Source organism: Aulostomus chinensis, chromosome 6, assembly GCF_037954235.1.
Source record: "Aulostomus chinensis isolate RoL2024-O1b breed Wild chromosome 6, RoL_Achi_v1.0, whole genome shotgun sequence".
NCBI classification, from domain to species: Eukaryota; Metazoa; Chordata; class Actinopteri; order Syngnathiformes; family Aulostomidae; genus Aulostomus; species Aulostomus chinensis.
In genome coordinates this window covers 6,898,045-6,925,528 of record NC_141325.1, presented here as the reverse complement: position 1 = coordinate 6,925,528, position 27,484 = coordinate 6,898,045, and the positions used below count along the sequence as shown (strand labels likewise).

Here is a 27,484-nt window from a genome sequence, read left to right as displayed (position 1 = left end):
TTTCATTCAGTATTTCTGTGACTTCACTGCCGCAGCCCTTGCCAGATGCTCTGGAGCTGTCTGATTTTTAAACTTCATCTGTTTTGCTGTGCTGACCTCAGCAAACGACATGACTCAGCACTGCACTAGATCTGTTTGTTGAGTGTCACAACAAAACACACACACACACACACACACACACACACACACACACACACACACACACACACACACACACACCAAGACCTATACTACAGGGAAACACTGAGGATCTATTTGGGAAGGAAAAATTAAGTGGTGTTATATTTTCCACTGGTCGCAGCAGCCTCTGCTCCCATTCACACAAATACTCATATTTCTACCTTCAGTTTTGAGAATGAACAGTATTTTAAGAAGATTAAATGAAGAAGGATCAATTTGATCCGACTGACTTAAATATAAGAAAAAAAAAACACGTCAAGAACAGTAGCAGTAGCAAACTAATTTATCAGCTCCGTAGTACACAATAGCACTGCTGCAACACTCCAGGGCAGAGTGAAGTGCTGCCATCTAGTGAACAAAGTGTGAAATTGGTGAGGACCATCATAGAAAAAAAAGTTATGCTTGGTTGAACAGTTTTTCAAAGTTTTTTTTTTTTTTTTTTAAATGTACAATCTTCCAATCATAGCGTTGGGGTAGGACACCAATCAGCCAAAACTTTCAAACCCTCAGCCTCACACTGTGGAGGCCCCCTCGTGCTGCTGTGGACTCCTGAAGACCACCTTCAGGGGTCTTGACTCCAGGGTGTCTGGCATCAACAACACAGTAGATCCTTGACCCGGTTCACTAGTTTTCCTTTTTTGGACCACATTTATTCTAGTCACACAAGGACATCGCCACAAGACTTGCTTCTTATGTTGACTCGTCCTCCAACAACATCGACTTCAAGATCTTTCTGGAGCTGCTCAGCTCCTTCATATAAATTTATGATCTATTCATTTCAAATTATTTTGTAATCATGATTTCTGAACTCGTTCAGCATTCTATGATTCTGTTGATCTTGTTCTGTACTTACAACATCTATGGCGTGTGTCCGTCCAAGGGGGAGAACCCCTCGTCTGTGGCTCTTCTCCCTGTTCAAAGGTTTTTTTTTCTCTAAGTTTTTCCTCACCCTGACCGAGTGTCTAAGGACAGATGTCGCTACATTGTTTTACACGTTGTGAAGCCCCTGGAGGAAAATTTTTAATTTGTGATAAAAGGCTTTATAAATAAAATCTGATTGATTAATTAATTGATGGACTGATTGATGTCTGTCCCCCAGACAGGCGCCATTGTAACCACATGATCAATGTCATTCACGTAAACTGTCAGTTATCGTAATGTTGTGGCTGATCGGTATGGAGCTCAGAACAGCAGCTACAGAATGAATCGCCATTGTGGAGCATGTTGGGACTGACTGTATGGAGGCTGACCAGCTCAGTGAGACTGAAGTCCGTCTTTAGTCGGTATTGAGGCACAGACACACACCCTGGAGCACCCAGTGGGAGATGTGCTCAGTGGTGAACAGGTCCGCTTCAAACACCAACCCTACTCCCATCGCGTTCCTCCTCAGAGACGTGGTGTACACCGGCGTCCGTAGTGTGTTCTGTGACGCAAAACACAAACACGTATGCACTTAAACATAAAAACAAATTCAACTCTTTTTTTTTTTCTTTTCTAGTTTGACCGGTTCCCACCTGTAGCCTGAGGCGGCGCGTCTCTATGGGGATGACTTTGAGAATTGGCAGCTCAACAACCAGAACTTTTGGTTTACTGCTCACTAGGCAGCCCTTCTCCATGTCCCAGTCTGCTCCCTCCAGATACAGACCAGATACAAAGCAGCCTGCAGAAAATAGTACCTATTAATCAGCCTTTTACAGCTCAACACTCTTTCTTCAAAGCGTGTTTGTTGGTTACCCTGTCCAGGTCTGTCGCTGACTTCATCCTCACTGCGGTACTGCGTCACCTGTGTGTACAGCGTGGAAAGATCCAGGGGCCAACTGTTTTTTCTGCATGCAGCTTGCACCAGGGCAGTCAGGTAGGACTCTGGGATGTGGAGTCCTGATAGCCACATCACCTTTGGCTCTCCTTCATCCACCTGGTGGATACGCAGCAGACTCGGGCATAAAAACTATGTCCTTAGTTTGTCTGTAAACTATTCTGTGATGTCACATACCCAGCATTTATACTGCTCATAACGCCTCTTGAAATGACTCATCCAGTTGCCGAGAGATTTCAGAGTGTCAGGTGCTAACTTCTTCCAAATGGCAGGGATGTGCCCATTAAAAAGGGCCCGAGCAACCTCATCCAGCTCACTGCTCATGCCCACCTCACCAGCCAAGGCCTGCAGACACAAGAAAATCAGAACAAGCCTGTGTGTGTCTTTCATTCAGTCCCTGGTCCGCCCCTCTCACCCTCTGCAGCTCAGCCAGTGAGCGCTGCATGCGGACCACTAGCTTGTTGAAGCGCTCCAGTTCTTGAAGCAGCACCACTGAGGTCGGGGAGATGTCAATGCCCAGTTTCTTACGGGTCAAATCCAGGTCAAATAACTTGGGCAACTTGTTCTGGATATCCTGGGCCACCTGACTGATGTACTCATCTCTGCTGATGCTGCCACCAGATTCACCTGATGAACCAGAGAGTGTGAAAGGCAATGAGCTCACTGGGCACCACTGTGGCAAATATAGTAAAAGGAACATCCAGTAATATCGAACACAGAGAACTTGTGATAGTGAGCGCCAGTCCTCATTTGCAGTTAAGAGTGCTGCTACGTCACACCTGTCTGAGGCTGCAGGTCTACCAGATGTGCCCACATGTCTTTGGCTGCCTGTGTGTAGTATCCTATCTCTGCGTTGGAATGAAGACCCATCACCTCTGGGGTGTTTGCTAACGGCAGAGTCTCAATCTCATCTGTAACCAACAACAGTGAAAGGCTGTGAGTGATGACGCAAACCTTTAAAGTTCAATGTGAGAAATGAAATTAAAAACTGACCAACATATACATTCTTGGGTCCATCTGAGGGGATCTTGTAGTCTACATCTTTGTTAGTGAAGAAGTGGAAGCGGCGGAAGGTGTAAAAGAGGAAGTCTCCGAGGTATTCATCCATGTAGACGGTCAGGATCCTGCGGTCAAAGCTATCTATGGCTCGTCCACCATACATCACCTGTAGAACAACAGGAGCACAGTACAGCCTGACCGGTGGAGAGAAAGCATACGTGTATTTTATTTTTTAGAAGGACTGTAGCGCCAAACCTCGCCAATGAGATATTTAAGACTTCCCCAGGGAATATTTGTGTCTTCTTGGCTGTGAGATTTGGTCAGGTAAGTGTTCAAGATCTCCATACACACCTGTTGAGCACAACATTGATTATGTCATTACATAACTAGTACGTTTGAAATAACGAATGACTTTGTGTCACTTACGAAGAAGTCAGACTCGTTGAAGTCGTAGGGGACGTTCCAGCCAATCTTGCCGTACTTGCGTCTCTCTTGCACCACAGCATGGAAGAAGGCCAGCACGTACAGCAGGCTCCTGAAGGCAGGGTGTGGGCACGCAGTCATGGTCTCATGGGAGATTTTAGAATAGGTGGCTCTCATGTTCAGCTTGAGACCGTTGGGAGGCTCAGTCACCACCTGCACGTAGCAATGAAGAGCATGAAAACACACTGATGTATCGGTAGCTAGATATTGACTATTTTTTGTCTGGTTTCAGTCGACCCAGACTTAGTTTTCCTGACAAAAGAAAATATGGCCATGCCAAGTTGTATTTTGAGATGCAAAACAGTTTCTCTTCATTGAAGTTTCACTCTGTCTCCCAGGGACGAAGCTCCGTCTATGAGGAATCAGGCCTTGTATTTAGCCGACCCTCATCTGGGGCGTATTCACCCTCAGAGCTCAAGACTCCGTCAATGCTGTTCATAAATTGTTGCCGGTTCTGTATGTATGACTTTAAATAAACTTTAACAGCATCAGTTTCTATTTGCTTTCAGGCTTCTGTCTCTGTAGCATTTTGTGATTTGTGTTTAAGTGCATCATAAACAAAACGTATCATTATCGTAATCATCACTAATAAGTTGTATTTATTCTAACTGATGTAGTGAAAAACTTAGCATGGTATGCAAATTAGAGTTTACATTATTTGCAATACTGAAAGAAACCGAAGTGAGAACATTCACTCACGCGTGTTTGTTCATGGAACAAACCTCTTTACTGTTGTCTTATCTAATCCAGTCAGTGTTGATAACCTGCATCACTTAGATAAGATCATCTTAGTGTTTTATACAAAGTGCATCTCTGGAAATCGACAGTAACAAGAGTCTGACCTTGAGAGACTTTTGTAGGATGCCGATAGGAAAGTCTTGAATAGGGTTGGTGGTCATCCAGAGGCGGAAGTTGGGGTGGGGTCTGCTGATCCTCTCTAAGGACTTCTCCAACTCCTTCAGCCATTTTACCAGCAGGTGGCAGTTCTGCAGCATCAGCCAGTGACCACGGGACACTGCCATCTCCAGCAACTGCAGGGCAACCTTTGGAATAGCCAAAAGCCACATGGACCTTTTACTCCATATGTAAAGTCAGCAGGGCAGACATCCTGCACTATGTCTCAGTGTCAAACAGTTGAAGAAGCTGAAGAGACTTTCCTTCCGTGCTGACTGAGCCTCTTCTTTCTGTTAGGCACAGAAAACTGACGCCTGCAGGTTCTTTTATTACTGCTTTCTGTGAATACCTAGCAAAAGCAACATTCAAGTCCCTGGACCTGATGAAGCTGGACTGCTATGATATAGAAAAAAAACAGTCATCAGTACCTTCTCCTGGCCTTGACCCATAGCCAGGAACTTGAACTTATTGCCCCCGAAGCCCGACCTCTCGGCCAGTTTCATGAGGTCACTGGCGGGGTCAGAACCGGGGCTCAGGATGAAGATAATGGGGGAGAAAGGTGTGCTCTGTTCATAAATGGCATCCAGGCTGATCACAGGAGGCTGTACATATCTAAGCAGCAAAGTGAGAAAAAAATTGATACAGTTGAGGCTTGATCTGGAATTGTTTAGGTTTCTAAAACAACCTCTGAGGATAGAAGCAGATGCATGATATCTCTGAATGTGTAATAAAAGAGCAGCAGCCTCACCTCTCGCCCATCGTGACAGTGACATAGTCAGTGACGGCTCTGTAGACTCGATCCACGCGGAAACAGCGCAGAAGCAGCAGCTTCTGAAAGGCTGACAGGGTCTCTTCATACCTCACAGGTAATGTTGACAGTTCTGGTGCGTCTAGATCATACCACTGAGGAGAAAAAGGGTTGAACTCTGTACTAATTAAGTGAAACCACTAGTGGTGGTGTGGCTACTTACAGGCTTCCAGTCAAAGGGATTTTTCTCCACATCATCAGGCAAAGAACCAAACTTCTCAGGAAAAAGCTCTGCAAGTTTCACAATGTCCTCCCAGCCCTGGTCTGGAAGCCACTCACAAGGTTTTTTGTGCTTGCTTTTTTCCAGGGACAGATTTCCTTTGAGGGAAGAGACATGTAGCTTTTAAATTTGTGCAATTGTGATCACAGGGTTTTACTGTGACATGTTGGATCATTTTCTTGACATCTCACCCTTGATAAAGAACTCTAGCTCCTCCTGAGGGGCTCGGCCTTCTGCCTGCTCAAGCTTGATGGTCATGTTAAAGGAAAAGAGCAGCTTGTGTCTCTCAAACAGACCTAAGGATGTAAATGGTTCAGGTTTTACAAAATAGTCCTAAATACTGTGATTTATCTGGATTATACTGGAGGTTTCCAGAGTGCTTTACCTGTGCAGCCATAATTATAAACGTTGTGTGTCAATGTGCTAATAATGTTCTTCAGTCTTTGGAGCAGGATGCTGTCTGGCAGAGATTTGCGAAGTGAAAAGTCGAACACCTCCAGGTAGGACGCTAGAGAATACTGGTACATGCTGTTTACCAGCGCCATCTCTGTCAGCACGAAAAATAAAATTGCACCACGTTTGGCGGCAGGTCGATATCCATCTCTGAGCTTATCGATGTCCACGGAAGTCTTCTCAGCCAGCTTTAGTTTCTCAAACACCTGTTGATCACACATGTACAAAAGGAGTAACTTCAGTGAATGTGCTATTCCTCGCTGATGCCTGCTGCATTCAAACTGACCTCAGTGGCTTTGGATTTGGTTTCCTCCAACGTGTGGACCAGTTCTGTGTTGTCCAACATGTTGCCTGTGGATGTGGCCAGCTCCCTCAGCAGAGAGTCCCCGAGGTTCTTCAGCAGCTTCTTATTCTCACTTGTTTCTTGGATCAAACGTTCACGTTGCTCCTCCAGCTCCTTCTTCTCAAAGCCCATGATGACACTGAGCAACTGGTCCTCCAGACCCTTGAGGGTCACTACAGAATCATTAATAGACAGAACGTTTAACAAGTGATGTCCACATACTACACACCCTCAACTGTGGTTGCCAAAGCAAAGCATCCTCCAACCTGTGTAATTAATGACCATGGCTTTTCCAAACACAGACGGGGAATATTTGGGGTTTGCCAGTTTGGTGTTGAGGTAAAGCTTAAAGTTGGGATCGTAGTCCACCTCCTTGTCACCCAGCACGATGACCTGCCTGCCCTCTGCTCCTTTCACATTCTTCTCCAGGACATTATCAATCACAGGGTCTATGTATTCATCCACATCTTGAAAGAGGAAGGGGAAGCCATATTTAATGGCCATTTCCAGCTGCTTCAGGAAGTCTGGATCATTGAAGGATGAGATCTGTGGGGAGAGAGGAGATTGTGATGACTCTCTCCGAGGTGCTGATTCTAGGGCTGTGAGCAGTCTGGAACTGTCCACAGTATTCATTCTGGGGAATGTATGCAGTCATGACACATTAGATTTTAAAATATGACACATTTTGGACCTTCAAGTTATTGTTTTCCTCTTTCTTCTTGATCCATTTGAGAGCTTGCTGTTGAGGGTCGATACACATGGGGAAACGGCTGCCTCTGGTTGTCAGGATTCCATTCTGCACAGACAGTTCATCTGGAGGCAAACCCTCAGAGCCCCACCTGTAAACCAAAATCATTTCCCCTATGTTCAGTGTGGAGTGCAACTAAAATCAAGGCATGATCCACATACTGCCACTCAAATTATCAGCATATCACAATCTGCCATGACCTCACTCCCTCTCACCTGCTGATTTCAACCTCATCAGTTAGCAGGTTATCCACTTTGAAAGGCTGACTCAGAGGAATGCCTCGCTCCTGCAGGTCCTCAACCCAGACGCGGTAGACCAGTTCATTCCTGAAGTCCCAGCTGAAGGCCCCCTGGTAGCTCAGGAAAGCTGCAGAGATCAGACAATCTCCAAGGAGACGCACACGTCGCTGCTTCAACTCCTCCAAATCTTGAGTCCACCTGAAAGTGTGTATAGAGGGAGCAGTAAAGAAATAAATGAGGGAAGAAAAGAGTAGAATGAGCAACTCAGATGTTCTGGGTCCACCTCACCGCTCGTTCTCAGAGCTCAAGCCTGAGATAAGTTTGTCAGCAGCGACCAGCCTCCTCTCCATGAGCTCAGCCTCTTCTTGTAGCTGCTGTTTCTCCTCAATAGCAGCTTGGTATTTCTGTCCGAGAGCCTGCAACTCTTTCTGGAGATCATTAAGCTCACTCTGAATGCGCTCCAGCTCCCGCTTACTCTGAAAGAAGTTCCTCTCTAGGCGTGCCACCTGAAAAAATATATTACCGATCATTCTGTGTCCTGTCTAAAAAAATGATTAATGAATATCATTACTGACAATTATTATATTACTTTCTCTCTCTTGGGCTTTATCTCCTTGGCAACATCACAGTAACCAACGATGGCCTCGACAAATTTAAGCATCCCTGAGCCTGCCTTGCTGATGCCCTGCATCTCCTCGAAGCTCGTCTGAAGGTTCTTCAGGAAGCCTAGACACAAAAGACCAGGAGAACAGCTGGTGCAGCAGACTTGTTAAATCCAGATGTTTCCATTAGAAATGTGGGTTTTTATTTGCCATATCCACTGATTAAGAACTCAACCCACCTTTAACAGTTTTGATCTGATTGTTATTCATGGAATCACAGTCCATCTCCATGAGTGAACGTAGGAAATTGGCTTCTGACATCATCCCCTTGGCTGATTGCCAGCTGATCTCCTTGTTACCACGAAGCACCAGGATGCATTCACAGACCACCTGGACCTGTTTAGGGGGCTTTGCAAAGGATCTGCACCAAAGACCAGCAGACATAGGCAATCATCGGTATCAGCTTAAGTTCAAAAAGGCAACATAGTAAGTATCTACACAAGCAGTACAGTGGTAGCTGGACCGGGCCAACAAGAAGAATCCTGTGAGCCAGAGAGAGAATGTACCGGATCTCTGTGACATCAGATTTTTCCAGGTCTTGCAGGGCCTTACGAGCTGCCTCTAATGCTGGTAGAGCTTCAGCCAAGGAGCTCTCAGCTTCCTTCTTCTCAACAGCGATCACTTTGTTCTGTTCTTCAATCTCTTTGGCTTTATCTTCTGCCAGAGCCTTTTTCTCCTCAGCTAGAAGAAAAAGTTATTGATTGGAACAGCTTTGTTTGTGCCAAGTTTTTAATCAGCCTGGATATTACTAAATTAAGATATGTAGATATTCACTGACCCACGGTCGTGTTTGCAGAGATCTCATCCAGAAGGGCCTCACAGGCTGTGGACTTCTCCGCGAGGACCTCCTTCTGCTCTGCCAGTTTGACATTCAGCTCAGCCAGCTGCTCACTGGCCTCCTTCAGCTTATCCAAGCCTCCCTCTAGACGCTCGCACTGAGCTGGAACACACATGTGATAACACTCCTGAAACAACATAAACTAAATCCTCATCACACACACTTCAATGCCAAACAGACAGATTGTGTAGCATCCAGGTTTCATCCTCTCACCTAAGATATACTGGTCCTTTTCCTCCAGGAGGTTGGAATACATGCTAATGAAGTCCAAGTAGTTCTTTGGAGTAACATAGTTACACCTTCTGAGTTTCTGAAGGAACAGTTTGCTGTAGTCTCCCACAGATTTATGAACCATGCAGACATGGTCGATCACAGCCAGAGAGTGTTCCACAGGAATCATCGGACTTTCACCTGGAGAAGGGAAAATCAAAACAGTAAATGTCAAAATCTCATATTTTGTTTTTTCATATAGACCAAAAAGACGACATTTTCTTTTTTGAATAGTTTCAAGTGATGTGATCTAGGGACTCCAAACAAGTACCAGAAATTCATAGCAGATTTGAAATATAGGATATAAATCTTTTTATTTCATTCTAGCATATCCAATATTTTACACAAATATGTTATTTCACTAAAGATTTTTTTCCATATAGAATAAAAATTCAGTGTTTTAGTCATACCTATTGTATGCTTCATTCTATTCCCAAAACACTGATGTGGAAACATTACGAGTAGAAAATAATAAGATGAGTTTCACCATTTTCAAGATACATGAAGCTCCAAACCAAAGTTCATTTATGAGCGGTGAGCAGCAAAATGAAACTGGGGGAATCTTCATCAATACTAACTAAAGTAAAGAAGCCCTTACGTGGGTGAGTAACAGGCAATTTCACTGCAGCAGGCACATTTAAAAAGGTCTAAATGTGTGTGATACAAACCGAGGAAAGATTGAGCCACTGCAAGCAAGGCCTGTGGAGGCCACGGCAGGAACCAGTCTATCACCGTGTTGTTCATCAGTCCTAAGATCAGCATGCGCACACACACACACACACACACACACACACACACACACACACACACACACACACACACACACACACACACACACACACAGAGTTAATAAAACAAAACATTAATGATTATAAAAATACATTTGTATTTCACCTGGAAAGTTTCTGCAGCGTGTCCTCAGGGTGTCTCCCACTGGGGACATGCCCAGAACAATGTGCAGATTGTTGGCACTTTTATTGACAAAATATTGCCACACGCCCTCTTTAGAAGGACCTGCTCCCATTTTAAGGGCCTCATCCCGAAGCTGGTTGAGAAGGGACTCTCTCTCATCATCAGGGAACAATGCAGGAACAATGCCTGAGAATAGAAAGTACCATCAGGAGACTACAGCATGAGTGCTACATGACCCAGGAGGTCAGACTAATATCCAACCTGACGTAAGCATGTTGTTGATAAGTTCCAAGAAGCCCTCCTCAGCTACGTGGGCATCCGTGAAGAGAAACACTGTCCTCTTGTTGTTAACGCCAAGCTTCAAATAGAGTGTTTTCAGGTCCTCACGGAAGTTTGATTCACTGTATCCTCGGCTGAGAGTTATCTGAAACACCTGTGGAAAGAAAATAAGTTTAACATAGCCTGAAAAGACGTGTCATTTTCAAGAACATTCCAGAGCTAAAAATTCATTCCTACTAATTTGCTCATAATGGTTCTTTTGTTTTACAACCTCACAGCCAGCAGTGAAGGCAGCGAGCTTGGTCAGGGACTGCTTGCCAGAGCCTCCAACTCCCACCAGCAGTGCGTGACCTCGATCAATGCGGAGGATGCGGTGCACCCGGGTCAGATGTTCCAGGGCATCATCAAACAGAACTAGGTTCATCCTCGACTTGTTTTCATTGTACTCCTCTAAAATTTCCTGCAAACATTTTCTCACAATAGATTATAATAATAGTTAAAAAACCCAGAATTTAACTGAAGATCTCAAGTTGATACCATGGTAATACCTGAAAGAGTGCTTTGGAAGCATCATAGTCCTGCATGTCCTCATAGACTCTTGTTTCAGTCACACTGAGGGCTGTCCTATAGTCTCCAAAAAGAATTGGGTCCCTCATAACAGCCTCCATGTCAGACTTGAAATATTCATTAATCAGGTTTTTTATATGTTCCTGAACCTGTGAGTGAATACAGGGTAAATGAGAAAACTGAAAAACAGAGCTAAAAATCCTGTTAATAGACAAAGGCTCAATCAAAAATATTGTACTTGTTAATGCAATCAATACACAAATCATATAAACTCTATTATTGTTAGAAAATGTACCAAGATTTTGTCGTGTTCATCGATGAGTCTATCGTGGAATATCCTCAGACACTCATTTCTCCAAACACGTACAAATTGGGTGACAGTTAAAAACCTGTTACAGAACAATCAGGTTAAAAACAAATCTAAAAGAACAAAACACACAAACATCTGAGTGATGTGTATCATTCAGTCAGATCTGCCAGATCCGACCTGTCAGGCCTGGTGAGGGTCAGTCCATTGTAGACCCGTGACAGGTCTCTCAGGTTGAATATGTAGTGGAACTTTGATGGCGTGGGCGGCAGATCTTTGATGATGTTGTTGTACAGCTCCAGTGTGCAGTAGGTGACTTTATCACAAACCTTCTGAATGGATTCCTCAAAAGGCTGAAATATAAGATGCAGGTTATAAAATGTGAGGAAAGACAATGATAGTGGTGTTTCTTTGGTACTTACTCACCTCTGTGTGACCTTTAAGAATCGAAGCATAGATCAGGTGGAGGGATTCTACCGAAGGGAAAGAGATACCGAAGACACTGAAGAGAGAGAGGAAGCGGGGGTCGACCTCATTCCTGCCACCTCCTGCCCTCCCCATGGCAGCAATGAAGCCGAGGTCCTTGAGGGTTTTGCAGTTCAGCTCCTTCCCTCTGTCATAGATGCCTCCTCTGTCCAGCAGCAGCTTCAGCAAAGCGATCGGTTGCTGTGTACCATAACTGTCCACCTGGACCAATCAAAGACAATTAAACATGAAGAAGCATTGCGACAATAAGACAGAGACCGGGTTGCAGTGAATACCTTTGGCATATTCATGTCATCTATGAAAACCAGCAGTCTCTTGCCCATGGGGGGACCGTAGATCTCCTTGGTCCTCTTCTCCACATTGGCCTCCAGGTTCCTCTGCAGGTCCATTGAAGTTGTCCTGGATGACAAGTTGATGATCAGAGTGATCTGCAAACAGAGAGGAAGAAATACAAGTAACCTGAACAACAACTTGAGGAAAACATTTGTGGATGGAGAGTTCACTCACCTTAGTATCTGAATTCTGGCTGTTCAGGAAGTTGTGAACTGTGGCAGTCTTGGAGTTGCCAGACTCTCCAACCAAAAGCACCGACCTCTTTATTCTCACCATCTGGTCCAGGATCCAGCTGGCTCTGGTGGTGTCCACAGTTGGGACTAGAGCAAAGATGGAACATGGGAATACAACTGGAGGAACTAACTTGGACATAATGTTTATATCCCTGAATGAATGCAGGAAACTACCTAGAATATCAGCAAACTTGACTTCGGGGTTGTGCATATATGTGGTGACCAGGGAACTCCAGGGAACCCACTTCTCCTGTGTTCCATCAAAATGGAAATCATAGAGGGTTGGCAGGTATCCTGTAAAAAAAAAAAAAAAAAGACATTTTGTTAGCAGCAGTTACTAATTATAGCAATAACTGACCTACTAAAATATGTTGACAGGGATTTTGTGTATATTAAAGCACCAAATATTAGAAAGAGTTTTGTTTTCACTAAACTAATTGAATAAACCTAGAATTAAAAGCAATCCTGCTCTATGATTTTCAACTTTTTTAAAATGATCAATCAGCCCTATTCTCTAGCACAAGCTCAATTTTTTTTTTCCTCACCTGGGATCTCTCCAGGTCCCACTAAAGTCTTTTCATCATGCACTGTGGTTAAGCAGGAAACTTTTTTAATCAGCGCATCAAACTTGATCCTGCCATCATCCAGTAGTGTGGCTCCAAGAGAGCAGTACAGAGCTTCCAGGAAGAAACACTCCAGGACTTCAGCACTGCAGCCTGTGTCAGTGTCCAGCAGGGCGTCCAGCGTCAGGCACAGCTGAGTTACCTGAACACACCACCAACACGTGCAGAGTCAATCAAAGTAGTCTGGATAAATGTTATTTTTGTATATATTCATTAGCTGGGGTATTGAGGAACATCTGAGATTGTTCTACCATATTCAGATCAGTCTGGGGGACGATGGTCTTCAACCTCTGGCCCTGTTTTCCATCTACAACACCATCCACAATCATGTCTATAGAGCTGTGTACATATTTCTCAAAGAGTTCATTCAGGACTTGTTGCTCCTATAAGAAAATACAAATAAGTTGATAAATTGCATTACAAGTGAGTACAATTATTTCACACTGTGGATGCTCTTCCTTGTACCCTGGCAGGTCTGTTCTTCAACCATCTCTGCCAGTAAGGGGCATATCGTAGGTTTTTGGGGTCAACAAAAACCATACCACAGCGGGAGACCGTAGCAGGGGACGCATACTGCAGATCTCCAACCTGCAACCCATGGTGGTAAAAAAAAAAGTTTAGAAAAATATAAAATTCAGAAAACAAGTTTTCTGTGGGTGAAGTCAGAGATGCTGGCTCAGATTTCTTATGGTTAAATGCTTGTAAATGGCATCTGAACACCAATTTAAGTCTCTTTACATGTAAAGGTCAATATGGAGTAAAATCACAAATGCAGGTCTGAGGTATTGAGTCAACTTGGGGTTCAGAACAAGAAGTTTGAGAGCCCCTGGTCTAGATAGATAGATATACATGTATGAATAGCTGAGATATTAAATGAAAGCAGTGCTGAAATTCAGTGGAACCTCGAAGAGAAGGGCGCAGTGGCTCTGTAAACGGATTCGTTCTCCGTTGGCCAGGGTGAGCAGCTTGTTGTCATCCATCACTGAGTTCATATTCTCAACCCACAGGGCATCCACATCCCCATCGAATAGAATATACCTGTCAGAGAAGGTTCATCTTTTCATGGTGTATTTCAAAAAAATCTTTTGAAAAAAGGAAGATTTACAGATGATGGTTGGGGATCATCAAGGGTTTAAGAATGACAGACATTCACCAGCATCTGACATCTTAATTTGTTTTACCGCCGCTCTTTTTTGTCAGTAGGCTTGTTGATGTCACGGAAGATGTTGGATAAGATCCCATCAGTCCAGTCTCGGGTGTCAGGGTCCAGAACACCGTAGAGTTCAATGACACTCACAGATTTGGGATTAAGGGGATATAATCTGGTGTATAATCCCAATCTAAGGAATTGGATAAAAAAGATTTAACTAGAATACACACACATAAACATCAGGGTGGAGCATAATCTCACGATCTGAGCTGAAACTGACCTGGTCTGAGCTTGACATAATGTACTGATCACAACTGATTTCCCTCCACCTGTTGGGCCCACCACCATAGTCGTGTGTCTGGTCATCATGGTTTCATACATCTGCACCACTTTATCCACCTGAAACCAGAGACGGCATAAAGCATCAACACACTGAAATTAAATCATTGCTCGGAAAGTGCAAACTAACTCTAAGATTCAGACACCTGGTTAGGCATTGTGACATATCTCTTCTCTTGCAGGATCTGTTCAACAGCATCATTAAAGTCAGGATAGCGTACGCGAGGGCAGGTTAGCCCAGGGAACAGATCTGAGATCAGCCCAAGGAACAGAGGCACATCTTCGAACACAAACTTTGGCAGGTTCATGTCCCTGAGGGCCCGCATCAACACCACATCCTGAGGACAGCAAAGACAAACAGCAGCGATTAAGAAAAGACTCATTCATACTGTGTTTAGTTGTTTAAGAGCCAAACTGGCTGCAACAAAAAAAATCTTTTACATCATTTGTGCAGTATGACTTCCACAAAATCTAAGAATTTACATATGCAAAGCCTTAATATCATAATGACTGTAAACAAAAGTAAAAGTAACAAAGGTCCTCGGGCATCTACCTCACTGAGGTCTGGTGAACCTCTCTTCAGCTCTCCAGCCATCACGAGGACAGACTTCAGTGCTCGCAGGCCAAAATCATAATGAGATTGCTTGGACAGCTGCTCCCGGGCCAATTTATAGAGAACTGTCATCTTCTTAGCAAGCACCTGAGATGAACAGGAGCATGTAAGCAATTTGCAATGTAGCGTAATGTATTTTGGACTTGTGTGCGTGTTCCTTTACCTTGGCCATTAGAAAGCCTTCAGAGAAGAGCATGATCTCACAAATCTGCTGTAAGTCAGGCACGATTACCACCACAGGCCTAAAGAGGGCTTTCACTGACTCAGGCAGCTCTGTGCGCCCTGCATACCCTGGATTCATGGTGATGAAAATCCCCATTCGGGCATCCAGGATAATCTCATGGCCTTCAAACTGATGTTCATGACAAGAAGATGGTTAGGAAGATGACCTTTAACTTATCATGAGGGAAAGAATCTTAAATCTTCTTGAAATATCTGGAATAACATAATTTGGATGACATTATTATTGTAAACTTACATGAAACATTTGAAGGTGCAGGATGAGAGCGTTGCGGATGGTTTGGATTTGAGAGGAGATAACTGAAAGCACTGATGCATCAATACGGTTAAACTCATCAAAGCAGCCCCAGGCTCCACACTGAGCCAGGCCAGAGAGGATCTTCCCCACAGCCTACACACACACACACACACACACACACACACACACACACACACACACACACACACACACACACACACACACACACACACACACACACACACACACACACACGACAAATTGACAGCATATAATGCACATCCAGCAAAAGAGTTTGCACTCTCTTGCAGCATGTGAACACAGGTGCGGAAACATACAACATGCCTGGTCATGAGCTACGACTCAAGATGTGCATTTTTACATTGAAATGAAAACAAAATGACATAAAAAGTCATTCTAAAATCACTTGCTCTATGACATGATGTGTATAACTACATGGAGGCTCCTCACCATGTAATCCATGCCTTCACCACAGTTTGTTACCACACAGAGCAGACCTAAAGCCTTGGCCAGGTCTTTGGTGGACTCAGTCTTTCCTGTACCAGCAGGTCCAGCAGGAGCTCCACCCAGGTACATGGAGAGGGCCTGCATCCCAAATACACACCCACCCAAACACATCAGGCTGTCATGACAAGCTAACAGGGGAATGGAAAGGAAATGTGGCTACTGGAGTGTTAGCAAAGGTTGGCGAACCTGTGTGAGGGTGAGGTAGATGCGATCAGTAAGCGGGGTTATGACCAATCGACCGTTCAGCCCCATGTATTCATAGCCGTAAGAAAAAGATGCGCTGCACTGTCGCACAATTAGATTATCTTGTTCCCGAAGCCAGTAGAATCTCAGCTGGCTTTCCCACTCAAACTCAGATGCATCCATAATACTGGAGAAACAATGAAAAACTTCAGGTTCACAATGGAATCAGAGCACCGGAAAAACTACAAAGTAAACTCTGACAGTGTTACCTGTTGAACACAAAGCTGTCCACAATGTCCCTGGCGTGGACGTCTACGATAAGGACAGTGTTGATCTTCCGTCTGTCATTCTTCTTCAAGGGTTGTGTGATACGCGTCACCAACTCATCAATCTGCTGATGCATTTTCTTTGCGTAGTTCTTAAGAGCATGTTTTTCTCCATTCTTCACTTTCTTAAAGACGTCCTCCACCTCCCAGGTCCACCACACCTGATTGGCGGCCAGTACCACCATCCCCTGGTACAGCATCATCCAGTCCACCCTACGAGACAAGAAAAAGACTGAATCACTCATCTTGCATGCACAGTATCACCTGAACACTCACCTGATGTATCTACACACACCTGCTTCTGTCCTCACAGTAGTGAAAGATTGCTTCTTTAGTGATGAGTCTATTGGTTCTCCTCATTTCTAGCAGGACTCCGGGCATCCACTCCTCTACTCTGCCTTCTAATGGAATGGGCTTCTTCAGCTCCATCACTTCGCCCTCTGCAGACACCATGGCTCCAGCTACCGTCTCCCCATTGCTCTCCACATCAAACCTCAGAGATGCTATGTTGTCATACATCTTGTAGGACAAGTTACAGTTATTGTGGGAACAGTTTATGTAAATTTACTGCTATGCATTTTCACAAGCTCTAATGTTACATAATAGCATCGAATTTAAATTCCAATAATATATTATAGCTTTATGTATTACAAATAATTTGTATACCTTTATCATTTACAGTAACTGACTTGGGGGCCTGCACCACCATCTTTCATAACTCCTCATGTCCCTTTATCATAATTTGAGGGATGGTTAACCAGGCTAACATGGAACAACTGACACACACATCCACCTTATGAGGACAAATTCCATTTATCATTTTAAAAATCCAGATGCGAGCAAATCTATTGTTAAGAACATTCAAGGTTAACTTCCTCAGGATCTTTCATAATAACAAATGAGGTAAAATTTAAAATATTACTCTGAGTTATAACTGATACCTTAATGATATGCTCCTGGACGCAGGCAGGGTCACTACTTCCCAAAATGCTCAGCAGTTCATCATCAGAAATGAAGAAGAAGCGAGGAAAAGCATTACGTTTGGAATCCAGATAGTCATTGAGACTCTTCTGGCACCTCTCAAGACCATCGCTCAGGGCCTGCAGCTCTGGGAGTCGGTTAGGAACCAGGCAACAGCGCTTAATGTTTGGGTTGTTCAGAGTGTCAATCATTATCTACATTAAAAAAAGCATTATATCATTTACTGCCCAGGTATCGACTGCATATCCAATTTTAAAATTATGATATCAACCCTCACTTCTTTAAACTTTTTGTCAATGTTGTCAAATTTTTTGGCTTCCTCTGGTAACTGCAAACGAATGTCTCCACCAATGAAAATGCTCTCCAGGTACATCCATTTCCTTTGTACCACCAACCAAACCTGTGTGAGACACATTTGTCTGTTAGGATTTCATAAATCAGCTCAAAAATGATATGAGACATCTGACCGCACTGTCCAACCTCAATGGTTTCACTGATAAGAGACAAATCTTTCTCCCATTGTTGAATGGTGCCCAGGAAAGGTCCAACAAAGCGGCTCCCCGCCATGCTTTGTAAGTTCATGCCGTCATTGTCAACATTCTGCACGATCTCATCCACCGCACCCAAGATGGAGTGCTGCTGCGCACCTTTAAAATAAGGCTGCACTATGAATTTCATGTTTTCCCACGTCTCCACCACCTCCTTCACTCCCTGGAAGCACATAAAGATAAAAACTTCAAGTCGAGAATCCAAACTCAAAGATTTAAAGCAGGACTACAACAAAATTCTTGCAATCATCCTAAATACTTAGGATTTTGTGTGATAAACAACTGTGATTTGTAAAGAGGGAAGCTCACCTTTTCAATACTAAGCTCTTTGACAGCTAAAGTGACAATGTCTCCGATGACACTTGCATATTTATGCAGCTCCATAGCAAACATGTTCTCCAGAGTGAAGACAGCAGTGTTCATCTCAAAGCTGGTGCCTGTCCTTTCCATCAGTTCCTTCCAGTGTCTGTGACATGAAATATTAGCATGTTCATTTTTCATTTTATTTTTTAAAGACAAACAAACAGCAACTTGAGGAACACCTCTGATGACAAACAGAAAGCAAACAAACAAAAGGTGCAGGAGAAATCAACATTTCCATCACATGATGTTTGCAAGGACTTTAATTCTGGAAGTGTTCTGACACTACCTCATCTAACTTTCGGGAGGATGTATGGTCATCCTTCAACAAGGGGCAAATTCAAGAAACTCAGAGACTAAATCAAATAACAAATAAAGTTCTATAATACTTGTAAGTGTTGATTTAACCAGAGATTTCAAACAACCTGATGTATATAATGACAAAACAGCGCTGAAAAACGAGACGTTACACTGGTTAAACAATCGCGAGCATGCTGAGGAATGTGAAGCACTCGTAGGTGAAATCATGTGGTCTTGCTCGCTTTCTGAATCGGAATGATTGGTTATTTATTTAGGATGGGTGTGCGAAGTTGTGTAAGCCTCGAGGCAACTCATAAATGTCAAATGGTGATATAAATACTGTGTTTTAATTGACTGGTCTGACTAATGAGGCTGAAAATAGAGTTTTCTTTCAATGATAGATGGATACTAACCTTGTCTAGTCATTAATGGTTTACAATGAAAGACTGAATTGAAGATATGTTCTAGATTTAATCTTCAATATTTATCACTCTCAAGATATTATTTATTGTGGTGTTTTGCACATTTTTGTATTTATCTTGATCTACTGGTCTCCTAATGAATCTCATGATAGGCACCAGAAGTGGCTTCACACCAGTCTCATGAAGGCCTTATTGACGGACCTGTCTCTGAGGGCCTCATTCTTCAGGTCCTGCAGAAGAGGGAGAGACTCCCTGAACTCCTTCATCCGAGCCTCTAGGAAGAAGGCCACAGGAAGGGCCCGCACATCTTTTGGCAGCTGCCTCAAATTCTTGATAAAACCCTCAACACCGTCTTGAAGCAGCTGGATATTTAAGTCCACCCACAGGGTCTGAGACCACTCTGACTTTGCAGCCTTGGAGATGGAAATGAATAAATCAGGACATACGGGATTAATTGGGGGGGGGGGGGGGGGTAACAGAAATGTGCAGAAGCTGACAGTCATGACATCTGACCTCCTGAGCCTTATAGATATCATAGATCTGTCTCAGGCCCTTCATGTCTCTCTGCATGTTGATGACCTCGGGGTACACAGTCACAGGCAGGTCCAATAGTTTCTCAGCATTAACCAGCTCCTGCCGTCCCGCCACTATCTTGGCAAGTTCCACCTCATATGTTTCCATAATAACCAGTCCTGCAAAGAATGAAAGAGCCAGCTTCTTCCAGCGATTTTCAAGAATTTCCAGCACGCATTATTATTCTGGATAGTACCAAGTACCTTTCTCCAAATCCTCTCCCACAGCTCCAGGACCATGCATGTTAAAGCTTTCAGCAGAGATGAACAACTCCTCCTTAAACTCTTCAATCTTCTCCTTTGTAGTCTTTAAGTGCATCAGGGGAAGGATAAAAGAAGGATGGGAGCTGTAAATGTCTACAACACAATCTGCTTTTCATTTTCTGGTTTACCAAGAGCAGCAATTATGTCTAACCTCAGTAAACGATTTCTTGACATCTGTCAGACTGCAATCCACTCGTCTGGATTCTGAAAACAGGTCACTCCACATCTGGCTAATATTTGCTACCAGTTCTAGTTCTTCCTCTCCAACCTATATACAGAAAAAAAGTCAAGAACATCAATTTATAATCTTGAGGGAGAATAATTTAACAGTATAATAAACAAAGAATTCCAGGACCTCCATTTTATACATGGCCAGCGTTCTATATCTTTCCTGGATATCAGCAAATCTCAACTCCACATTCAGAGACATGTGCCTGATGTGAGCGATGGTTCCCAGGACACTCTTCAGGTCCTCAAAGGTATCAGGGCTCCGTTTGAGCTTCTCTGACATTTGCTGTTTGACACAATAATCATTAAGATCAACAAGAATATTTACAATCAAAAAATGGAGTTTTATGATTCATATCGTGAAGTGCACTACCATGAGTTCATCTCTCAAGTTAAAGAGCTCCTCTTTGGCAGACTTGTTGAGAAAGCTACCAAGTGAACTGATCCAGGACTCTGCAATCTCCCGCACAGTGTGAGCCAGCGGCTGCAGGTTTAGATAGGTGATGTGTTCATTCTTAAACAGAGGCTCTAACATTATCTCTTGATATGTTTGCACAAGGAACTGAAGCTTATCATCAAACATGACACAGGATGGTTTTCCTGCAGCAAACTCTTCATTGACAATGGTTTTGTTTTTTTCCCAGAGAGGCCGATAGTGTTTCCAGTGGTGAAGGTACCGATCGAGAGAGAAGATCAAGCGCTGGATGTTCTGAGAAACTATCATGGTGTTTTCATTAATCTGAGGATGCTGGCACACGTCGCTGTAGAAGCTGAATATCACCGGTTCATCTTCGCCGCTCACACGCTGGGAGGGGCACTTAATGCAGGTCCCGTTCATCCAACGCACAAATTGCTAGAACGCAAACACACAGTATAGAACAGAATCCAGTCAGACTGTTAGGATTACAAATCTGAAAGGAGGAATAGTAATCCTACCTTGGTGCTCTCCACACAGTCTCTGATACATTGCATGAGCATCCAGTAGATCTCATTACTCGGGGGCTGCAACACAATCTTAGGAGCAGACAGGATGGCATCGATTTGGAACAGAGAGGTGCTGCCCATCAGTGCCGTATTGAAAGCCTGAATGTTCCTAAATGTCATCCGCAGTGTTACTACACTGATATAATACATTTCCATCCCGCTTTCAAAGCAGTAATAATCGTGTAATTACCTCAGCACCATCTTTATTAGGGAGTCAAGCACTTTGCGTTCCCAGTACATGTAGTAAGCTGCCATACATTTGGATTTGCCGGTGCTTGTTTCCATGATCAAATGTTCCATCTTGGTGATGAGCGGTCCAATGTCGGAGTACTTGCTGTTCAACACATTTACAGTCTTGACTCGCTCTCGTTCAATATGTTCACAAAACTCCTTGACTCCTGGAAAACAACAACACAGAAAGTGAAAGTGAAAGTGAAGGTATGTTTTACATAAGTTTATTATTACTTCACTGATTAATTTAAATAAAACATCAACTCTACCTGGTAGGCCGTTCGATTTATCGAGAGATGGATATTTAAGGAGGTTGGACATCACCATGGACTGCAACTTAGAATCCATATCTTTCTCATTCTTCAAAATCTGATTGACAACTGACTCAAGCTTGGAGACCGCCTGAGTGCCTCGGCTGATGAAGTCGGTGATACCTAACGCAAGGTCTCAGTGTTACAAGCAAAATTCATTCCCATCTCATCAAGAGCACACCAAGAGAGCACATACCTACACCAAAGCCATTGTAAAACTAGGTCGCGCTAGAGAACACACACCTACTATTATCTTGCTGTACCACACGTGAAGGCAACCAAGTGATGCTTGTTACATCAGATGTACTTCCTGTAACCATTAGGTGGAGCTATGACTATGGTTAGATATCTCCAAGCTGGAAACTCATCAAACGTGTGGGGAGGTTTAGAAAGATCTGAGCCTGTGGAGCCCAGTTATTACAGTTTCTTCCTCCATGAGGAAGTATCAAAATTGCCCGCCTCACCATGGTAAAGCTGATAAACTCCCAGTCTTCACAGTGACTCATCTTCAAGTACCGTATTTTCCGCACTATAAGGCGCACCCCAAAACCTTGAATTTTCTCAAAAACCGACAATGCGCCTTATAATCCGATGCGCCTTATAGTGCGGAAAATACGGTACTTAAGATGGTTCTCGCCAAATTTGAGATGGATCTGCTCCACCCACTAGGTGGAGGACATTAAAGTGTAAAAACATGCAACGTCCTTTTGGCACCATACCTAAGGAATTCCAGTTGAGTCTTTTGCATCCTTGAAGTAGCTCTTGAGTTACTGTGTTGATCTGTTGATCCAACATAACAAGCTTTGCCTCGCTCAGGCTGTCCATCACTGCGTGGTAACAGCTGACCAGCTTGTTTAGATCATCAACATACCTAGAACCAATGGTGCAACGGTTAACAGGGAGCGATAACACTGGTTAAACAGATGCACAGTGCTGCTATCGGGGAATTTTCTATTCTTACCTGATGAATTTGTGCTCTTGCAGAGCTACACTCTGGGCCAGCTCAGGCACCGAGTAGCCCAGTGACAGCAGTTGGTTTGTCTCTGAAATGATTTCCTTCATCTCTGGCGCAAAGTTTACCATGTATCTTATACTTCTCTCTGCTCTGCCCTCAGTTGCAGGGACAACCTCAAGATGAGAAAGGTGAAACAAATTCAGGGGAATTAAGTTACGAAGTTAGAATGTATATTTTACCAACAAGACACATACCAGCTCTGTCTGGACCTGGTTTTCTTTGCTAATCATTACCAGGAGGGTTTTCTTCATCAACAATGGCAGGTTGTGTTCCGTGTCCACCAGCCAGCACTCGTACTTCTTCACCTCATAGTTCTTGATCTTCATAGCCAGTTTGGTGTACTTGTTCTTGGCCTGAGCAGGAGTCAACATTTTCATGCCCAGACATGATGAAGTTTACACTCACCAATGGAGCTGTGCATCAGTGCAACTCACCACTCCACCCTGATCACTCTCCATCATCCCAGGCATTGTCATGAAGAGGAGCATGGGGTGTTTGATGCGGTGGAACAGAGAGCGCGTCCACCTGATGGCTCCAGCTGCAGGGGGCTCACTCTTATTTAGAGGGGGTTTGTCTTTGTTTACCTCAAAGATTTCATTTATGCTGTCCACCTACAACAAGGAAAAAAGCGCTTGTAGCTGAAGCTTGTTATCGATCTCCAATCATATAATTTGATTTCAAATAGTCAATATATTTTGGAGATTTTAGAGTACCTCTTTGCAATATTGAGCCAGAATATCATTAAACTTTCTCATTAGATGGTTGTTGATGGCCTGTCTGGAGCGGATGTGTTTGAATTTCAGGAGCATGTCAAAGGCGGCAGCTGAAGAACGCAGAGTCTTGAAGGAGTGGTCAATGAAGCTGACGGCCTCTCCTTCGATGGCCTGAACACACAGACGGAAGGTTCATCGGCGTGATACCTGCAGGACTACGTAGATGTGAATTAAGAAGTACTTTGATACTGACTTTATCTGTAATAGAGGAGTAATGTGCGATCAGAGACTGTACATAAGAAGTGGACAGAGCAAGTTTGATGTCACCCAGTGACTTTTTGGTGATGTTACTTTTGCCTCATGCAACTGGAGGTAGCAAAGCCAGGGGCGGACGTGACTAACAGAAGGACAGCCCACCATAGTTTTGACATGTTGTCAGTCACAAGGTAGCCACACTTCGCATCCCCTGCTTCAACCACTTTACTCTAAAGGGGCCAATAAATCAAAAAATGCATATCATGCAATACTGAAGACTTGAAACTAGAGTTTGAAGCCAGAAACCTGTTAGGAAAATATCTACTGAGGTAATAATGAATGAGAGAATTTAAGTAAAATAGGTGATTGTTTTATATTTTTGTAACCACTGATGTTGCCCCCTGCTGGTGATAAGAAAGAATGCAATCTTAAAGCACTTCAGCGCTGGCTTCACTTTTAAGAAGTTCTGTCCGTTCATGAAGAAGCAAAGGTTTTGACGTCTGAAGATTAAAGTGGCCTGACTTTTCAACATTCTGGAGTCACATAGAAGTGATTCTAGAATGTTGACTCCTATTAATGTGTACTTGAAAGCTAAAATACACTATTTGGGTGCAGTAATACTTTAATTGCTCCAGAATGTTCTGCACTCTGAATGCCCTAAACCCACCTGAACTGTTGAATTGAAATCTTGCATGATCATTTTCCAGCTGCTCATCTTACAGATGTTGAAAGGATCAAAGGGGACTTCCTCAATAGGCAAGACCAGGTTTTCCACACTGCACAACACTTCATCAATGCGTTTTGGGTCACCGGTCACACCCTTTAGTTCTGGGCCAAAGATGTTATGAAACTCTTCCAAAATCTGTAATGAATCATATAAAACTGAGCTTTTTAGTTTATTTCTGACCCTGTGTAAGTAAGAGAGTGTAGGAATAGACACTGACCTGTAAGACATTTTGCAAGTCTTTGCAGATGGAGGACATGTAATCAGTCCTTTCAAAAAGTCTCTTTCGATCAAATTCCCAGCGCGGATTAATGGCTGACTCCTCAATATCAGCACGGACCTCAAAGTAAGACGACTTCCACTGGTCCAGAACTTGCTTAGCCTGCTGCACTTTGGATTTGGCTGCCTCCCTATTATCTCTGTCAGTGGCAAAGACTGGATTGTGAGTCTCAAAATTATAAATCAGAATCGAATGTAAACATGAGCTCTGATGTAAAAATTAAGAGTTGGAACTTCACATACTTGAACAGCACATGGACATCGATTGCTTGGGCCACACGCTCCGACAGCTGCCAGGCAATGCGCTCCATTAGAGGGACCATTCGCTCATTGGTGTTGTAGTGACATGAGATGATCCAGACTATTTGTAGGCTGTTCATCAGAGGTGGGATTGTCTCCAGAATCACACCAAAATGTGCTCCTGTAGCCAGGTTCTACACCAGAGAGAAGTGAGGATGGCAGGTAGCCACTAGCTCTTGGTCGCTCTCTCTATGTGTAAAGATGCTCAGGAATATTTTAGCTGTAAAAAAATACATCTCACCTTGAAGTGTCTTTCCAGCGTGCTGAGGAAGCGTACATTATCAACTGCCTCCACACAGTATTTAATAAGTTCAGCACCTGTTCCCTCCAGGGTCTGAACCACACCTGTGTCTGCTTTGGTCATCACCTCCAAGATCTTCTTCACCACAGGCAGTTGAAGCTGCTCGCTCAGAGCGTTCAGGACGGAGGCGCGCTCCTGCCAGAAAACAATCTCAGCCAACGGCCCCGGTGCCTGGAGCCAGAATCAATGTTGCATATTAGACAACACAGTATGTTTTATTAATTGCAATTTCTTGGTAATATTTTCGACAACATGTGATGTACGCACACCCCCAGTCATACCATCATGGGAGCTCAACTCAAAATAAGACCAAGGTTTTAACCTGTGGTTTCTTGTTTTGCTGCTCCTCAATGACGATGGTCATCTGAGTCTGCCAGTTCATCACACACTGCTCCAGCTTGTCTACCATCTCTGGGTTACAGAGCAGCACCTCCACCTTCGGCTCCAGGTCCACCTCAGGGATGTGCAGGGCAACTTCACCTGCAATGAAGCAGATGATCTTTTAATAAAGCATGTTCATAAAAAAAAATTTGAAAAAAGATATTTGGTTTCAGGTGATGTTTAGATGACCATTTAAGACATAACTGTTCTATCCTTAGCTCAGAATGTGTTTAGACAAGGGCGTGAATGGGGAAATGTTACTTAGAAATTTCTACGGAACACCTGAAGGTAATTTTTTTTTTTAAATTGTGGGAAGATAAGGTCAAAGGTCAATAACACAGGCACCAATAACAGGATATCTGAGGAGGAAAGGCAATGAGCTCCTATAGGGAACCTCTTCAAATGTAGTACAAACATCCACGTGGACTTAAGGATGAAATTTAAAGAATTTAATTGGCAAAGGTTAAGGTCACATCATCTCACAAGCACATGATGCACAAAACACATTCTCATTAATCATGTTATTTTGGTAACACCTTGAAGAAATGTCTTCAAATTTGGTGCAATTGTCCACTGGTACTTGAGTATGAACTGAAAGGTGTTCAAAGGTCAAACCGCGGAGGCCTACGAGGTCCTGAAATCATCAGTAATGAGCTCTTGGTGATAAAACCAACCTTGAGTCTGAAGGTGCTGGAGAGTTGTGTTGACTAATCCCAAAAACTTGTGCGCGCTGTTGAGCAGCTCATCACGAACGGTGGACTGGCCGCTTGACATCACTAGCAGCTTGTTATCGTCCTCTCCACTGGGCCCTTCCTGAGGAGAAGCTGTCCCACAGTGAGGACCTGCAACAGCAGCCTTCAGCTGGTGGACGCTAAGCCATGGAATATACACCTGATGAGACACAGCGAGAATTGACAGTCCATGCAGTTGTGTTGCTCTGATTAGAAGTTTGATTATTAGTAGATGATGGATATTTTCCCCCGCAACATACATGAGCAAGTTTTTTCTGTAATAAAGGGAGGGAGTGTCCATTCAGCAGGCCACTCTCAAAGAGTCTGGCCATCAGATTATTGGTCTCCTTCAAGTCAAGTGGTTCAACGATGGTCTCTGTGAAATACAAATAATATTCTCTTGAATAATTAACAAGAGGCTGGAAAGGTCTTTACTGTAATCATGTTAAGTCTCACCTTTAGTGTTCCTGAGGAAATAGAAGACCCTGGACTTGGTGAATCTCTCTGGGACTTGGTTGACTGCTACATGAAGCTCAGTGTGATAAACCACTTGAACCTCAATCCTCTGAAAAACATTGCAGTGGATTCAGTTCTTATTTCGTTATTTTACTCCTGTCCTTGTCAAAAAAAAAAAGTGGGATTAATTCATAAAAAAGGCAAGAAATTTAAACTTTCTCTCACGTGACTGGTAATTTTAACGTCATTTATCTCGTCTGTGTTTGTTGTGGCTCCACTTTCATGATCAGTAGATTCTGCGGATCTCTTCCTTCCTGATGTTAATACATTTTTAACCTTGTTAGCTCATGGAAAACAAAGTGTAAATAAACTGAACCGGCTCGACAACTCACCAACTGGGACCTCAACCTCAATTTCCTCCTCTCTGATACATTTAAAAAACAGAAGGCACGAAGTCGAGTCTTCCTCAGACACAATGTTCAGGTATCGAAGAATCTTCTCTTCTTCCTCTCCATCTCCTCGATTGAGCAATTCATCGAAACAATTGGTATCAGGTAAATTAAAGCCGGCGCAGACCCGTTGACGGATCCACTCCACTCGTAAATCGTCGTGGACCATTTTCGTACATTAATAATTAGTTACAATTCAAAGACGCAAAACTTTTCTTTCAGAGTAGACAGCTGAAAACGTATAAAAAAAATCAATTTTTGACGTAGCCAGTCAAGTTTAGCTAGTCCTAGTAAATACCGTGTTGTAATTTAGCGTTTACACGTTGTCTTGGCAACCATTGAACGTCTCCTGTTTCAAAGGCTCATTCT

The 27,484-nt window shown here is 43.5% G+C and overlaps 1 protein-coding gene across 2 annotated transcripts; it reads right to left on the bottom strand.

Annotated features, from left to right (window-relative positions):
* Positions 1–476: 476 nt before the first annotated feature.
* On the bottom strand, positions 477–27,441 carry dnah10 (dynein axonemal heavy chain 10). 2 transcript variants are annotated; one of them, XM_086206134.1, is made up of 78 exons: positions 27,059–27,441; positions 26,892–26,980; positions 26,667–26,775; positions 26,471–26,586; positions 26,154–26,370; positions 25,421–25,578; positions 25,039–25,269; positions 24,741–24,931; positions 24,439–24,637; positions 24,162–24,356; positions 23,240–23,410; positions 22,961–23,137; positions 22,721–22,879; positions 22,473–22,639; positions 22,231–22,382; positions 21,470–21,634; positions 21,160–21,367; positions 20,922–21,078; positions 20,359–20,838; positions 20,113–20,271; positions 19,909–20,025; positions 19,698–19,800; positions 19,435–19,613; positions 19,123–19,334; positions 18,149–18,305; positions 17,772–18,002; positions 17,569–17,691; positions 17,252–17,485; positions 16,606–16,829; positions 16,254–16,523; positions 15,988–16,171; positions 15,745–15,879; positions 15,274–15,426; positions 14,959–15,147; positions 14,736–14,882; positions 14,329–14,520; positions 14,124–14,242; positions 13,875–14,033; positions 13,596–13,731; positions 13,159–13,281; positions 12,945–13,076; positions 12,616–12,835; positions 12,245–12,364; positions 12,012–12,157; positions 11,780–11,932; positions 11,445–11,705; positions 11,199–11,371; positions 11,007–11,100; positions 10,693–10,860; positions 10,416–10,604; positions 10,127–10,298; positions 9,848–10,051; positions 9,622–9,702; positions 8,897–9,094; positions 8,624–8,785; positions 8,352–8,526; positions 8,025–8,206; positions 7,773–7,909; positions 7,472–7,689; positions 7,160–7,381; positions 6,888–7,035; positions 6,463–6,742; positions 6,140–6,369; positions 5,786–6,059; positions 5,592–5,696; positions 5,344–5,498; positions 5,121–5,275; positions 4,801–4,984; positions 4,321–4,521; positions 3,422–3,631; positions 3,251–3,346; positions 2,990–3,161; positions 2,776–2,907; positions 2,412–2,623; positions 2,174–2,341; positions 1,915–2,095; positions 1,695–1,840; positions 477–1,603 (listed from the first exon to the last, which is right to left on the bottom strand). In XM_086206134.1, the coding sequence occupies exons 1-78, from the start codon at positions 27,282–27,284 to the stop codon at positions 1,457–1,459; spliced, it is 13,716 nt and encodes a 4,571-aa protein (XP_086062260.1). In that variant the 5' UTR covers positions 27,285–27,441; the 3' UTR covers positions 477–1,456. The 2 variants fall into 2 exon arrangements, with proteins under 2 accessions (XP_086062260.1, XP_086062261.1); XM_086206135.1 differs by having other exon boundaries at positions 22,760–22,879.
* Positions 27,442–27,484: the final 43 nt, after the last annotated feature.

Excerpts from the sequence above, each read along its gene's own strand:
- dnah10 (XM_086206134.1), bottom strand. The coding sequence starts at position 27,284 with ATGGTCCACGACGATTTACGAGTGGAGTGGATCCGTCAACGGGTCTGC. Across the intron at positions 19,801-19,908 it reads TCAAGAAATCGTTTACTGAG|ACTACAAAGGAGAAGATTGA; the intron begins GTTAGACATAAT and ends ATGCACTTAAAG. Across the intron at positions 15,427-15,744 it reads GTGAAGGCATGGATTACATG|GCTGTGGGGAAGATCCTCTC; the intron begins GTGAGGAGCCTC and ends GTGTGTGTGTAG.